At 38.5% G+C, this 16,914-nt stretch overlaps 1 protein-coding gene across 5 annotated transcripts in view; it reads left to right on the forward strand.

Moving 5' to 3' along the window:
• Positions 1 to 301: 301 nt before the first annotated feature.
• The window catches only part of mark1 (MAP/microtubule affinity-regulating kinase 1), an 83,795-nt gene continuing 67,182 nt past the window's right edge, over positions 302 to 16,914 (forward strand). For 4 of the 5 annotated variants that reach the window (XM_079808337.1, XM_079808336.1, XM_079808338.1 and 1 more), the window contains exon 1: positions 308 to 706. In XM_079808337.1, the coding sequence (XP_079664463.1) occupies positions 656 to 706 (51 nt within the window). In that variant the 5' untranslated portion in view covers positions 308 to 655. Of the gene's footprint in view, positions 707 to 16,914 lie in introns of all 5 variants that reach the window. The other variant, XM_079808339.1, reaches the window with a different exon arrangement.

The raw sequence follows: 16,914 nt of genomic DNA on the forward strand, positions 1-16,914 counted from the left end.
ATTTTTGTACTACATTACACTTTTTGCAGTACTGTTTTAAAGCCGTTAGGTGGTGATGTAGATCAAATGTGGACAAGCATATTATTAATGTGCTTCTTATTTTAATAGACAGTGGAGAACATTTCAACAGTGCCCTTTTCCCACACACTACTCTCGGATAATATTGACAATATTGTAATATTGGAAAGTATCAAAGTGGTATTATAAAACGAATTATTTATAGCAAATACGCGTTTAACACCTAACAATCTGCATTGATCATTTTACGACAGGAACACTGAGCGCTATCATCATCCTCCCCCTCCGTCTGTGTGTGTGTGTTTCTATCAGGGTGGATCAATGCAGGAGCCTGAGCTCCACACACACGCGCGCACGCACACACACATACACGCGCACACACTCGTCCTGTCCGCGCATCCGCAGCGTCGCGCTCGCTCTGTCTCTATCTCACCCGCGGCTGACGCGGGCCGCTCCTGGATATGTGCATGTTATAGTCCGGAAAGCCGCCGCCGCATCGTAGGTTGAAGGCAAGGAGACATGCCGGTGTGAAAGGGGATCGGATATTGGTATCTTCCGCGTTATCTTCCCTAACCCCGGGTCCTCTGCTCTGCTGTACCGAGCGCCGGTGCTGGAGCGAGCGGCCTGTAAACACAAGATGTCGACCAGAACGCCATTGCCCACCGTCAACGAGCGCGACGCCGAGAATGTAAGTGAATCATACAACATATGAATATTCATGATTATCATGCGTTTGTGCTCGTTTGCGTCCTTGTGTTTTAGCTGACGGGTGACGCTTCACAAGCTTTTAATGCTTTAATAAGCCGGATTGGTTGAATATATACTCGTTTGCCTTCTGAGTGTGTTGATTTAAAGCCATTAATAAAGCTATATATAATGGTCAGTGACGTTCAGGTGTATATGATGCCTCCGTATCCTATGTTAAGCATTCAGCACACCAATTATCATCATCACATCAGATGTTATCCCATCATCAGCTGTCCCACCTCATGCTTCAACGTCCCAGCACCAATTTCAACACTGTTTACTTGTAACTGCATTGTAATTAATGTGTAATAAGCTCGATAGGCCTACTTGGTTACACTTTATTTTAAGGTGTCTTTGTTACACTGTAATTATACATTTAAGTACTGTGTAATATTAAGTAACTACTATTTGCTTCAGGGTTAGGATTAGGATTTTTTTTACAGTTATTATTGTAGTAACATGTAACATATAACAACGACACTGTAAAATAAAGTGTTACTGCCTACTTTAAAGTTGACTTACAGTTTAATGACAGCAAAAGGGATGTTGAAAAATATGCATATAAATACATATAAAAAAGCAATAACAGACATTGACATTAACTGACAAAGCTTTTGGTAAAAAATTTTCGGGCTGACAGAAGGGTAATAAACACACTTTACAGGAGTAGTTTAAATAAAAATTTGAATTTACTCACCTTTACGTTGTACGCAGCGATTTGTAATTTAGTGGAAATTTGGACCAATAAGATTTAACTGAGGGCGGGGCTAGAGAACTAGATAACAGTAATGTGTAGCACCTGATATCATACGTCATGTGACAATGTCCATATTTCATTCCTACCACACACATTCATACTATGTAGAACATACTATTTTTAAATGGACGTGAAATAAGTTTTAAACAAATGTAGTACCTACTATACACTACTGTTTTCTGTGAAACACAAAAGGATAATTTTTTTGAACAATCATCAAGCAATACTCCAAAAGGAGAAAATAAGCAGTGTTAAAGAGTGCTTTATTCCCAGTCTTCAGACAGGGTTTCCGCAAGTCTTAATTTGACCTTCCACAATTTAAGACCTTAAAAATGTCTTAAATTGGAGCAGAAAGTCTTAAATTCAATATCATGGCATTAAAAAAAGTCCCCATGTTTTCTGCGATGCACGAAACATGGACGGAACCATAATCCCGTCATGAAAATGGAATAAAAGTAAAAGACGGAATTTGAGAAAAAATAAAAACATATTTCATAGGGCATTTTTTGTTAAACTTTTAATAAATTGCTGTTAAATTGTCTGTTTCACGTTTACTATTAATTAGACATGCTTTTAGAGTAATACAATTAAATTTTACCATTAAAACAGAGCCCAGAATAAACTATATATATATATATATATATATATATAAAACGATTTCATAGGGCCCTAAATTTAATTGCAAAATTAAATTGCATACACTGCAAAAAATTTATATCTAGGATCTTTGTTTTCCAGTCCAAATATCTAAACATCCTTAAATCAAGATACATTTACTTGAGATACAAAATTAAGAAATTAGGCCTTGCTTTCTGAGAAATTGAACAAAATGAAGTGAGTTTATGCTTAAAACAAGAACAAATATCTGTCAATGGGTATGAAAATAACGGATATTTGAATTAAGTTGATTTTTATGAACCCATTGGCAGATATTTGTAAAATCACTTTCACAATATATTTCACAAGATTTCTTATCTCAATCTTTAAGCAGTTTTTTGTAAAAATAAGTTACAAAGTTATGGAGATCTGTTGGAAATTATATTTTCGAACTTTGAAGTGTCACTAATACAACTCATTGTGTGCTTCCTAGACATTTAGAGAACATATTGACGTGTTATGTTCCCTTCAATTTATTCCTTAAAATGTCTTGAAAAGGTCTTAAATTGACCTTCATTAAACCTGCAGAAACCCTGAAAGAAGCCATGCATTTTCCCCACCAAGATTTAATGAAAATATCCCAGCTCTTAAATCTTTTTAATTGGCCTGGCAGAAATGTTGGTCTACCACGAAATGAATGTGATTTGAAAATGTGAGGAAATGCAGTGTGGTTTTATGGTTTTTTGAATTTTGATGCTAGATGCACTAAAGATCTTCATTCATAGAGGAATTGTCATTGAGGAAAGATCTTGATCAGTAAGTTATTGGAGGAAAGAGGCCGTATAAAGCCAGTGTCTTACGTTCCTGTGGGCTTAAAGTCATCTCAGGTTATAGGCCTGCAGAGCTCTGATTATGTAAAGGATTCCTGTACTTGTATTGTTAAAATCCTCCAGTGATGCGGCAAGGCGCTCAGTCAGTCTCAGGTCTGTGGCCTGTGGGAGAATCTTTATGACTTGCTGATAATGGTCGCAGAGGGGCTGTTGACTCAATCATGTAATTACAGGCTGTGATTAATGAAAAGCACAGAAATGCTCAGAGGTCGTCTGGGTGTGTGGCGTGGGTCATTAATGTAAGTAATTATTGCTGAATCAGTGGAGGAAACATCTAGAGATCGCTGCCATCGGCTCCGTACATCTCACCATGTTGTCAACCCTGTTATCGCATTTATATGTAATTGTTGATAAATGTTTTTCAGTGAAACATTAGCCCCTTTCACACGTACAGTCTTTACTGGTAAATTACCATTTACAGATCATGTGTGAACAGGACCTTTTCATAAAATACTGATAAATCAGTTCTGGCAATTTTATGGCTTAAGTTACGTGTAAATTACCGGGATGATGCTATGTGCAAACAGTACATAAGAAAAAGTTAAAGGTAATTGCAACATTTTATCTCACAATTCGGACATTTTTCTCACAAATTTGTGAAAGAAGTAAGCATTTCTGGTAACACTTTAGGATGGGGAACACATATTTACTATTACCTTTGCTCTTTAAACCCCTACTTTGCCTCAATAAACCCCTAATTTACTGCTTATTAATAGTAAGGTAGTTGTATGGTAGTTTAGGTATTGGGTAGGATTAGGGATGTAGAATAAGGCATTAATATGTGCTTTATAAGTACAAATAAACAGCCAATATCCTAGTAATATGCATGCTAATAAGCAACTAGTTAAAAACGTCTTGACGCGATTACTATTGCATACTATTGTGTTACTCCCTAAAAAAGTAACTAATGCCGTTACTTAGTTACTTTTTATGGAAAGTAATGCGTTACATTACTTTTGCGTACATTTTTTTCACTAGGGCTGGGCATGCTTGTTTGTTTTTTTATTAACAAAAAAGTCATATTTTTGGCAAATGTAAAGGCACTTTCACACCATAAGTGAAATTAATTAGCCTGACGTTGTTATACTCAATTCTAGTCAGAATATGAGTCTGATATCGTTGGCCTGTGATTATGGGGCGTGTTTCAACCGAACCAGGAAAGACCTCAATTGGATAGGATTGAACGCTATAAGCGACGCATAACGTTAGTTGTCAAATGTCAACAGCACACAGTGTTGCCAAGTCCGCAGTTTTCCCGCGGGCTGATTTTCCATGTACGCGGGTTGAAGCCCAATTGACCTATCGTAAGCCCCGCCCCCCTTAGTTACTGTTGCTAACTCGGACAAACAAATGGAGTCGCTATATCTTACAATGTACAGCTGTCAGTGTGAAAACCTTATCCCAAGATGTTTTCGGACACAGAATGTAGCGTATACCCCGTCCGAATGATGGCCAAACTTTACAGAGGGTTTTATGAAGTTTATTACATCGTTTTTCACTCAAAAAATCATCGTAAGAGCTGAACAAACAAACAAAGCACAAGTGTGCATTAACGTCTCATTCACAAACTCTCTCTCTCTAGCCCTCTCTCCATGGGATTACCATTAACATACACAGCAAATTACACAAAAACACTCACAGTAAACAAACATATACAGACCTTATGCCTTTTCGGGGGTGCAGTTTCTGGTGAACTTTGTATCTGCAAAACAACTACGATAAACTGCGTGCGAGCTATAATACCCATCAAAATAGGAGGCCTCCTTATAAGACAGATAATGCAGACCTTAAACATATCTAAACTCACAGAAATAAAATGAGAATAAAATAAAATATGGTGAGGGATTAATTTGGAAGCGATGGTTTACAGATCTCAATGCAAACGGGAGCCTCTTGTTACGATCGCAGATGAAAACATCCAGGATCAACACTGTTCATGTACCGCAGGGTAAGATTACATGAATTCACATTTAATCAGTTTAATATGGAGAGATGCACTGAAATGTAGACCTTCGTGTTTCTGACCTACACCGTTGCATGAGAACAGTTAGTTATAGTTAGTCGGTTTGTACGTTAGCAGGGAATTACTAACTTTAATAGTAACTTAATGAGAGAATGAGAAGCAGAAAATCCTCTCAGGATCCCTGGAATCAGTGTTGCAGTACCTCAGGCACGACGTTTACCATTTTTGTAGCATAAACACCATCAAACCGATGACAGCTTCGGATTTTCCAATGTTTCTCTATGGCGCTGAAACCTAAAGATGTCCGAGTTCCGGTCCCAGCCCAACTGATACTCAACTGCCATTGGCTCATTGGCGTTCGATGGGAGGGGCTTACCGATAGGTCAATTATGTGATATTTCGTTTTTTATTTAATTTTTGCAGGCACCCTGCCAAAAAACCACACATTTTACCCCCAAATGCCCGGGAAGCTATTGGGCTTGTTTTGGGTTAATTTTGAGTAGCAATTGGGCGGGTTTTGTTGTGAAGACTTGGCAACCCTGTCTGCACGCACGCTGGAAGAAGTAGAATCTTTACGATCTTTGCCAGTGTTGTAAAAAATAATTTAAGGATACACAGAGTACTTACCAACACCATCATCATTTCTGAGAGAAATAGTGAAGGTGAATACATATACGAACAAGTTCTCCGTTTAGGATTAGAACAAATTCAACCCAAGTGCTCTTTACTGTTGATCATTTGTCCATCATCGTCTAAAGCCCGCCCTGACAATTTCATTGGTCTGAACAGCTTGTTTGGGCATAGTTGCTCCACAACGGATCAAGTCCAGACCGAACTGCCCAACCTTAAATGTTGTGGGCGGGGCTAAGTTCGGCTGGCATCCAGGCTAGAAATTAATAAGCCTCCAGCTGAAGAGAATGTAAATTCACAGCTGTACAGTAGAGGGCGCCGCTCAAACAAACCTTTTTAGCTGTTCTGTTATTCTGTATTGCAGAAGAATAAGACGCAGGAGAAGAAATGAAACACAAATGTGATTTTTATCTAAAGTCTTTTTTGCTTATTGGTATGGTTGAATTGGATCGTTGTTAATAAAGTGAGATTAAATACATAAAGTAGGCTATATTTGTGTTTAACATTTAATTATTGTGGGTTTGTGTAATATTCTGAGTTTGCATTTCACTGTTTTTATTCATTTTGAGGAATACTGAATGTGTTTTTGTGCAAGTGAGATGAGTAAATGCCTACTCACATTTAGTCTATATCTACAATAGCCATCATATTCGCACACAGCGCCAGAACGCCACACAACATGGCGACAGAAAATGCGATAAATAGGAAAAGAATGTAACTTGTGCTACTTATTTGAAAAAATAACACAGATATTTTGTTCAGTAATGCATTACTTTACTAGTTACTTGAAAAAGTAATCCGATTACGTAACTCAAGTTACTTGTAACGTGCTACCTTCAACACTGATAGTAACTTTTGAGAGCAAAAACATATTTTGTGTGATCATTCCTCCCTAACGCCTATCATTCAGAAGTACAAAAATTTTGTAAAATTGGACAGATATTGAAACTAAAGGCCCCGATATACTTCAAGAACAAACCGAAATCGAAGAACAAACTGATGTGACGTCATTTCTAACAAAATCAGGCCAAAACAAGGTTTGTTTGGAGTTTGTTTTTGGAGTTCCAAACAGCTTGCCAAAGTGAACTACTAAACACCTTTGTACTATCATTGGTCAGTGGTGATGATGTAATAGGCGGGTGTGGCTCTGAGGCTCCGCCTTCTTTCACATGAAAGTTTTTTGGGGTTTATTTCTTCTTTTCAGTCGGTCAAGGTCAAATGTTTCTGTTTCTGATTAAACGAGATACTGACACAGTTTTTCATGTTTAATACGATAAAGCTGCTCGATTTTAAGCAATCTATAGTGAAATATAAATAAATGTGACGTGACTTTACTGGAGTGCAGTAGAACTCGAGCAAACATCCACATTGCTATTTTAGCACATTTTCTTATGCTTTATTAAAATCCTTTCTCAATTTTGTTGTATTTATTTTGTAATTGAGAGGAAAGCGTGCAGCACAAATGTGGGCGTCGGATATTCGCTAACAGTGTATCACTGCTCACGTATTTCAAACTTCGTTTTACCCCTAAACGAAGAAAGAAAATGAATTTGCTGTGAGTATTTCGGGACCTTAATACACTTTTCACCCAGGTGGATGAACAAAACAATGCAGCGTTTAAAGGATATTTCCAGATCTATACAAAAATAATTATATGTTTATAATAATTAAATCTATATAAAATAAAATACATTTTAAAAAACCTTTCCAGAACAACTGGAACAGTCAAATGTTGTAACTTATGCTGCCTTGAATGATTGTTAATCCGAGCTTGGTGAATGTTTATATGGTTGTCAATGAATAGGACGCTAAATATCATTTTGGTTTTAATAAGATTTTCCCAATAAATATACACGAATAAACCTGCTGTCCTCCATGTCCTCCAAACCTGGTTGACTTTCTTTCTTCTGTGGAACACAATTTTTTTTTCAGTTTTTTATGTCCATACCAATATTCTATAGTTAATGTTCTGCAAAATATCTTCTTTGTGTTCTGTAGAAGATGTAAAGTCGTACAGGTTTGGAATGGCATGCGGGTGAGTAAATGACGACTAAACCTTTAAATGCATTATGGGTGTTGTAGACTGCCGGTATCTCATTTTGCATGCACTGAGCTCATGATATAAATTCTAACACAGGATTATAAACCATTAGAAGAAGAGTTTGAAATAGTATTTTGATTCAGATATTGATTCTGTTTTATTACTCGGTTTGCATTCACTCTTGTCTGTTCTCATTCAGCTTGGAGTTGCAGACGGGCTGATATGTGGATAACAGGAATGAGAGTGTCGTAAAGCGCTGTTTGCTGCAGAGTGTCCTGGCAGAGGTCAAAGGGGTTTTGGATATCAGTGCACTTCTCTCTGTAATAATCAATGCAGCTGTCAAACTATAAGACACTCTCACCCCCCTCGCTCCAATCTGCTGCCTTACTGTCTGTGCGTAAAGAAAGAACAGCAGCACAAGAAGTGCAAGTGGCTGAAAACAGTTTACCAGTATTTAAGGACCAATGCAACCAGTGGTTATTTTGATAACTGACTAGTCTAACTATTGCTTGAGCAATTTCTCAACTATCTGGGCGATTAATCCAACAATTAAGAATCAACTATTCAACTTTTGCCTTGAGGTTGTGTTATCATGTGCTTACTACTAAAAAAGGCACAATAAACAAAACATCATACCTTGTCAAGTTTTAATAAATTATGGGTCAAACATGATTTAGAGATTTAAAAAAGTGTAATTCAATTAAAAACAAGATAAATTGTCCCTGTTTATATATGTACTTCTAGGTAGATTACTTACAAATTGTAGTACATTACAGATTACTTGATGAATATTGTAGTAACATAATATATTACATTACACATTTAAGGTTATATAATTAGACTACTTTTGGATTACTTATACTGTAGATTACTTTTGATTTAAAGGATTAGTTCACTTCAAAATGAAAATTTCCTGATATTTTACTCACCCCCATCTTATCCAAGATGTTCATGTCTTTCTTTCTCCAGTCGAAAAGAAATTAAGTTAAATTAACATTTTGATGGCAACCAACGGGTTGAAGGTCCAAATCAGTCCAGTTTCAGATGCTTCAGATGCTCTGCACGATCACAGACGAGGAATAGGGTCTTATCTAGCGAAACCATCAGTCATTTTCAAAGAAAAATAAAAATGTATATACTTTTGAACCTAAATTGCTCATCTTGCGCTGCTCTGCGACGCACCACATATATCGTAATCAGAAAGGTCGGAAAGGTCACGCTAGATGTAGGCGGAAGTATCGCCCCAAGCGAATGTGCGAAGACTAATATAAACGCCCTTTACCAAAAAAAAATCCATCTCCAACTTCAAAATCGAAATCGAAAAGTCCTGGAATGTTTTCCTCAAAAAACTTAATTTCTTTATTGACTAAAGAAAGAAAGATATGAAAATCTTGGATGAGATGGGGGTGAGTAAATTATAAGGAAATTTTCATTTTGAAGGAAACTAATCCTTTTACTCATTTATCACATTGATTTGAATAGGATAATATTGTACCATATTGATAAAAAAATATAGGGATGCACCGATAGGAAAATGTTTGCCAATAACTGATAATTCTTTATATTTGAAAGCCGATAACAGATATATTGGCTGATAAATTGAAATCCAAATTTTTATATAATTTTTGAGAGCCTGATTACAAAAACAAAAGTCTCAGCATTAAAAGCCATCAGTGCGCATCTGAACAGTGCGCATCTAAAGTCTCTCAGCTGACAGAAATATTCCATTATTTATCTCATTTAATGTATCTGCCAAATTTTGCTATCGGACAGATAACGTTAAAATTAAAAATGAACATACACTATATTGCAAATCACTCTGTGATTTTACACCACTTCGTGGCTGAGCTGCTGTTGTTCCCAATTGCTTCCACTTTGTTATAATACCACTAACCATGGAATATTTAGTAGTGAGGAAATTTCACAAATGGACTTATTGTACAGGTGACAACCTACCACAGTACTACGCTTGAATTCACGGAGCTCCTGAGAGAGACCCATTCTTTTACAAATGTTTATAGAAGCGTCTGCATATCTAGTGCTTGATTTTATACACCTGTGGCCATGGAAGTGATTGGAACACCTGAATTCAATGATTTGGAGGGGTGTCCCAATACTTTTGGCACAATATAGTGTATTGGCCGATACTTATATGGTGACCGATATATCATGCATCCCTAAAAAACCTGCTTTGCACACGCCCTTTTATTAAGGATTCACAGTTAATGAAATTCTTTTAAAAGTTCACTAATATATATATATATATATATATATATATATATATATATATATATATATATATATATATATATATATATATATATATATATATATATTAGTGGTGGGCATAGATTATTTTTTTTAATCTAGATTAATTCCAAGATTAATCTAGATTAATCTAGATTAAAATGGCTCATTTGAATTCTGCCGAAGGCATTCAGAATACGTGTGCTCGTAAGTGATTGTTAGTCTTTTTGTAGTCTGAAAAATAAATAACTTCTGTCCCTTTAAGACCTGACGCACGCATGGATCCCACTGTTCCTGTGAGCTGGTTACGACTGTGTTTACGTTAAAACTCACCAAGATGGGCATTGAGACATTTTTGAGTGTATTTGACCATTAATAAGCTGGAAAAAGTAGCTCATTTTTGCACTTGTATGTCAGAGGCGGCTTTATTGCGGTATGTGTGTGTGCGCTTCAGATGCGAGCGCGAAATCTGCAGGAATTAGTAGAATTAACGTTATGTGCAACCCAGCGCGAAAATTCAGACCGGTCACACCAATACTAACAAAAGTCAAGCAGAACACCCGTTTGCAATGTTCAGAGGATTAAACGGACTGAATGAGAGGAGGCGGGTGCGTGTCAACTCGCCGTCGGTCGGAGAGGAGAGGAGAGCGCAGCTGATATCGATACTGTAGAAAATGAGTATTGTATAGTTTCAGATATTTCAGTATCGATACATAGCGAAATATCGATATTTTTGACAACACTAGTAGGCATACACACAGGTTCGAAGACTCGTTCTCTTGCCCCTACAGTGCAATTCGGCTAGGTATACATCCGCGCTAAAATATCAAGGTGAAAGTCATCATAGCTTGCGTAGTATAGACCCAGCTCCCAACCCAACTTTGAGACTAGATTAACGGCAATATTTTTTTTATCGTCCGATAAGAGTCTCACGTTAATGCCGATAATGGCCCACCACTAATATATATATATATATATATATATATATATATATATATATATATATATATATATATATATATATATATATATATGCCTCTTTATTAAATGCGCATAAATAGACAAAGAACGTGTATTTTAGAGTCTCGTCTTATGCACAATTTTGTCTCAATGGTTCAAAGTGCACATGCACACAGTGAATTTGATGCAAAGCAACGTTTGTTGACATTTGTTTGTCTGAATGTACCTTAAGGTTGTGAATTTGTTGCGTATTATCAACACATTGGGGAAAGCTAATAGTTCTGTAATCTCCTATCGACTTTCCTTGTTTGCTTAAGAACAAATCAGAAGCCAGTAGTGTGACCTTTGCTATTCCTTTATCTTCACTACTAGATTGATGAGACAAAAGAGACCAGGACCCTTAAGCCAGAATCATGCTCTACGCAAGAAAATGAATGCTTGGTCATTGCAGTGTTTGTGTGTTCCTGCTGACCACACTTAATATGCATTCTTGCATTATTTTGGTGGTTAGGCAAAAGAGTATTACCTTCTGTCACATGGTGATGATTTTAGAGATGCAAACTTCTCTGAGAAGGCATTAGCATGTTGTGATTTAACATGCAGTTGAGTAAGACCCGGGTACTCAAGCACTCAAAAGTGACGGATGATTATGCATGATGTGACCTTTTACTGAATTTGAATTTCAGTTGAAACAATACAATAAGGTGTCCCACATGCTCCTTTGATTTGTCTTTTGTAGGGCTGCAACTAACTATTATTTTGATTGATTATATTAACTCTTTCTCCGCCAGCATTTTTGAAAAATGTTACCAGCCTATAAACGACAAGAGTGACCACAGAAAAATCGCTATAGCTCCCCTTGTGGTGAGAATGCATTGCAAAATTGCATTGTGCAAAGTGTGCTGTTGCATTTCAGAATGCAATTGTGCGTGAAATCAGGCTTGCGTAGCTAGAACATTTGCGTACTTGCGTTTAGTATGTTTTGTCCTTAGACAGTAGAGTCTGGAAGTGAAAGTGACGCAGAGATTGAACAGAGCCATCATCATTAAAACAAATGCGAGTCGTTTTGGAGAGCTCTTGCATTGGAAGGCTTTCACTTTTACAAAAGTTGCGTAACAGAGGAAAGGCTGTGAGAGAAGGGAGTGCTTTTAAAGACACAAGCGTGTGTGTGGAGAGGGGGGATGTGCATACGGAGGTTGTACCTTGTGGGAATGCTATGTCCAGGCAGTGTGTTCATTGTCATGCTAAAACAGGAATGCCGATGCTGTGTCATGAAAGCCTGCAAAGCTGCTGCAGTTTCATTTCATCTCTCTTTTCTTTAGGACTCACTTTTTTTCTTAAATATCTGTGATTCCTGATCAAACTTCAGCGCTCTTCTAAAAACCAAATGAACTGCCTGGCTGCCTTCTAAGGGCCCTTTCACGCAGTGTGCGTTTTTGAGTTCAAAACCATCTAGACGCAGTGCAGCAGAATGGAGATGAATGTAAAGGCCTGGAGATGCATTTTAAAAGTTGAACTTATTTTATTTATGGTGGCTTAATGTTGCAAGACTGTCACAACAGTCAAAGATAATTTACTCCAACTTACTGATTTGTTGCTGCTTTTTCTCACTAAATAGTGATGGTTCTCCAACCGATCTTAGATTGGAGATATTTGTATCAATGTTTTCTATTTATAATCAATATTTGGGTAATTGGTGAATATGGTTGCAAAATTGTCACTTTCCATGGGAATTAACAGGGATATATGAGAATTAACGGGAATTAATGGGAATTAACTGGGACCTTGCAAAATTGCAGGTTAGCCTATAACAGGGAACTTGAGGCCACACCCCCTGCGTACACTGGGCGTTCCTTCATAACATGCATATTTGATCAAAAATACAGAAAAAATTATTTCTGTTATGCACACCTGAATTTTTTGTCTTCAATGTCACATGATCCTTCAGAAATCTTTCTAATATGATGATTTATTATCAATGTTGGAAACAGTTTTGCTGCTTAATATTTTTTTTACTCGCTGATATGAGTAAATATCCAATCACTATGCGCTAAAGTAAGGGGGTGTTGAGCCACGCTCGCAAGGCCAGATTTCACAGCGGTGAAGTGAGGCTGCAGTGCGCACCATCATCTTTCAAATCTATGGTGTGGGTGGGGTGTGCAATGTCATGTTAGTGGTAGAGTTAAAGGGTTAGTTCACCCAAAAATGAAAATTTTGTCATTAATTACTTACCCTCATGTCGTACGACACCCGTAAGACCTCCGTTCATCTTCGGAACAGAAATGAAGATATTTTAGTTGAAATCTGATGGCTCTGAAAGGCCTCCATTGGCACAATGCACGGTTCACTCTCAAGACCCTTAAAAGGTACTAAAGACGTCGTTACAAAGTCAATCTCACTACAGTGGTTCTAAAATAACTTTATGAATCGGCGAGAATAGTTTTTGTGCACAAAAAACCCCTAAATAACGACTTACATAGTGATGACGATTTCAAAACAAGGCATCATGAAGCTTCGAAGCGTTATGAATCAGCGAGTCGATTCAGCGGTTTGAATCGCCAAATTTCAGCAGTTTGGCGGTTTGACACGCAATCCGAATCATGATTCGGCTCACTGATTCATAACGCTTCGAAGCTTCATGATGCCTTGTTTTGAAATCGTCATCACTAGAATAGAATAGAACTAGACAGAATTTTCATTTTTGGGTGAACTAACCCTTTAAGCTCACGGGACACTATAGTTATTCGCAATCATGGAAGTAATAACATTATTTGCATGCGTTTTAAAGCCTTGCCTGTTAAACATTTTAAATTTGCGTCCTTATGCGTGGTTTTAACATGCGCTTTTCTGAGTGTGCGCACTAAAAGCCTGTCAAACAGGACGAGATTACTGGACTAAATAATCTTACTGCACCAATACTGTCAAATGCACACATGGTTAACACATGGTTAACATAAACACAGTTGGTTATGTCTAAAGTGAAAGTAAAATCGGACAAGTGTCTGTATGCTTGCAGGTCTTAAAGTGATAGCAGCGCAGCCTAATAGTGAACATGCTGTCCTTAAAGGGACATTTCACCTCAAAATTAAAATTCTGTCTTTATTTACTCACTCTAATGTTGTTCCAAACCTGTATTCATTTCTTCTGTTGAACACAGAAGAAGGTATTTTGATGAATGTTGGGAACCAGAGAGTTGACGGTAGCCATTGACTTCCATAGTATTTTTTCAACAATGGAAGTCAATGGGGACTTCTTCAAATATATATTTTATTTTCAAGAAAGAACTTTATTCAGGTTTAAAACAACTTGAGCGTGAGTAATCAATGACAGAATTTTAATTTTTGAGTGAACTATCCCTTTAATGTTAATAAAACAACAAAAGACAAAGAGAAAATCACTCATTGCTCTTCACTGAAAAACTTTAATACAGTAACTTTAATAAGAATCAATGTATATTTTATAGTGAAGTCTATGTAGAGTTTTATTTTTACATTTATTCATTCAATTTCGTACTTGAATGCTGCAGTACAGCTCTGAGCAGCCAGTGTTAATCTTTATATATATATTCATTTTATATTATACATAGGAAGGTGTACTAGGGTTTCTTTCTATTAAAGCAAGAGTATTGCTATAAAAAGGGTATTTTTGTCCTTAACCTCTCGCTGTTCCTGTCGCCTAAGAATAGAATAACAAAAAACACTGATGTGACAAGCCATCAGAACCAAACCGAACTGAAAACTGTGGTTAAAAAACCGAGGTATTTATTGAACCGTGGACTAACTGTATTGTTGCATCCCTATTACCACACCTTTTTCAGCATTAATAAAAAGTTTAAAAAAGAACAGCATTTATTTAAAATAGAAATCTTTTGTGACAATAGTTTGGGGTCAGTAATTTATTTTCTTTCTTTTTTTAAAGAAATTAATACTTTTATTCAGCAAGGGTGTGATAAATTGATAAAAAGTTCAGAGGCGGACAGTAGTGAGGTATTTTTAAATTCTACTCAAGTACATATTTCAAGTATATGTACTTTATCACAGTTTTTCTTTGGAAAACTTTTACTTCACTTCATTCCAAAGCATAATGTTACACTACATTTCATTAATAGTTTTTTTTTTACTTTAACCCTCTGGTGCTCTTCGGTCATTTCTGACCGGAAAATTTTTGAAATGTTAAAAATCACAGCTTCATCGGAATGTATGAAACTTGGTGACTTTTCTTGCATTAGGTATGTAAACACACAAAAAAATTGGGGTCATGATTCGAGCATGCTAATTGGTCGTAAAAAAAAGGTAGCGTTCATTGTCTTCGGTCATAAATGGGAAATGAATGGGAAATCTGCAAAAACACAAAAATCGTCTAAGGTTACGTATGTAACCTCTGTTCCCTGAGAACAGGGAACGAGCGCTGCGTCTAGCTGACGCTATGGGGAACGCCCTCGGCGTGACTGGTGTCTGAAGCTACTATCGAATCACGGCAAAGTCTTTGACCGACGTCAGCCCATGACGTCATCAACGTGCGACCCGGAAGTATAAAAGGGCGCCGTGCCAACACATACACATCTTCTCGTCTGAAGGGACTGTATGGCAGATAGGCCCTGAAGCATGGCAACGCGACGCAGCGCTCGTTCCCTGTTCTCAGGGAACAGAGGTTACATACGTAACCTTAGACGTTCCCTTTCGAAAGGGAACTCTCGCTGCGTCTAGCTGACGCTATGGGGAACGATATACCAACGCCGCCATGCTGAGGGGAGTGTCTGCCCATTGGCAGTGACAACTGTCAACACAAGTAATTCATAGAAAAACCTGAGCGATTCCCCCTCAGGTCCCTGGGCTGACAGTGACAGCACTCCCTACGGTCATAGCCCAAGCTATACAACTAAACAGAACCCTAACGTACTGCGTGGGGTTCCATCCAGACAGCTCGAAGGCCCGGGACCACTACTTCCACCGAATGGGTCCCTTTAAGGGAATGTGGCTAGGGGACCCGAAGGAACCCCAGCCAGTCACTACTCGGGAAAAAAGTTCTCCCGAGTGCCACCAGGGAGGCCTGACCTGGTGCCCTAAGTGTTATGGACACTTCGGTTTAGCCAACCCTGTCTGTTCAAAACAGAGCCTCTGGATGGTGCCCAGGGGGCATCCAAGCTAAGGGACTGAAACACTGGCAGTCCTACTTAGCCCGGAACTCAGAGACGGGTTATCCAAGAGAGCAATACTCAGCGTAGTGCTTTTCAACCCTTGCTATCGAGGGGAGTCTGCCTGCTCAAATCAAGGATCTACCAGGTGCTTGTGTTTCAAAGCAGTAGGGAGGCCGAAAGGGCCTAATGACTGATCTAACAGGGAGGCCTCATGAGAGGCCTACGACCGTCTGACCAGGCTCAGGCGGCTGAACACTCATAGACGACCCTCATTAAGGGGAGCAGTTGAGCCTGCCTGGCGAGTAACCTCCAGCTGTAGGCCCAACTACCACAAGTTCTCACAGAGAACTGGTAATCAAAGTGCCTAGCTCAGGAACTTCACCTTCAAGGAGGCCATGTGGGCCTACTACTTGATAGCGGGTATTCCAGGGAGGCCTATAGAGGCCTACTAACTAACCGCAAGCCATGCTGGAAACCCAAGCATCCTGGCTCGGGACTCCGTCCTCAGGGAGGCCTAGTGAGGCCTACTACCTGACAGCAATACCGCCAATTTTCAGAGCGTTCAAGCTCACTTCCAGGGAGGCCTAGGGAGGCCTACCACCTGCCAGCGAAGCATGGTCCTGCTGAGGTTACCCTTGTTTTCTCAAGGAGGCCTAATGGAGGCCTACTACTTGAAGGTCAAGCTACGCAGGCTAGTCGGGCATCCTGTTTAAGGAACCCGTCCTCAAGGGAGGCCTATTAGGGCCTACTACCTGATAACCAGCCTTTAGGGAGGCCTGGAGAGGCCTACTACCTGTTTGCAATACGTGCTAACTGTTTCAAATGACTGGGTCCCAGGAACACCTTAGGGAGGCCTGATGGGGCCTACTACCTCGTTCGAGTGACCACAATCTGGGAGCTCACCCTCCGGGAGGCCTATTGAGGCCT

This window comes from Gobio gobio, assembly GCF_949357685.1.
Source record: "Gobio gobio genome assembly, chromosome: 24".
Taxonomy (NCBI): domain Eukaryota; kingdom Metazoa; phylum Chordata; class Actinopteri; order Cypriniformes; family Gobionidae; genus Gobio; species Gobio gobio.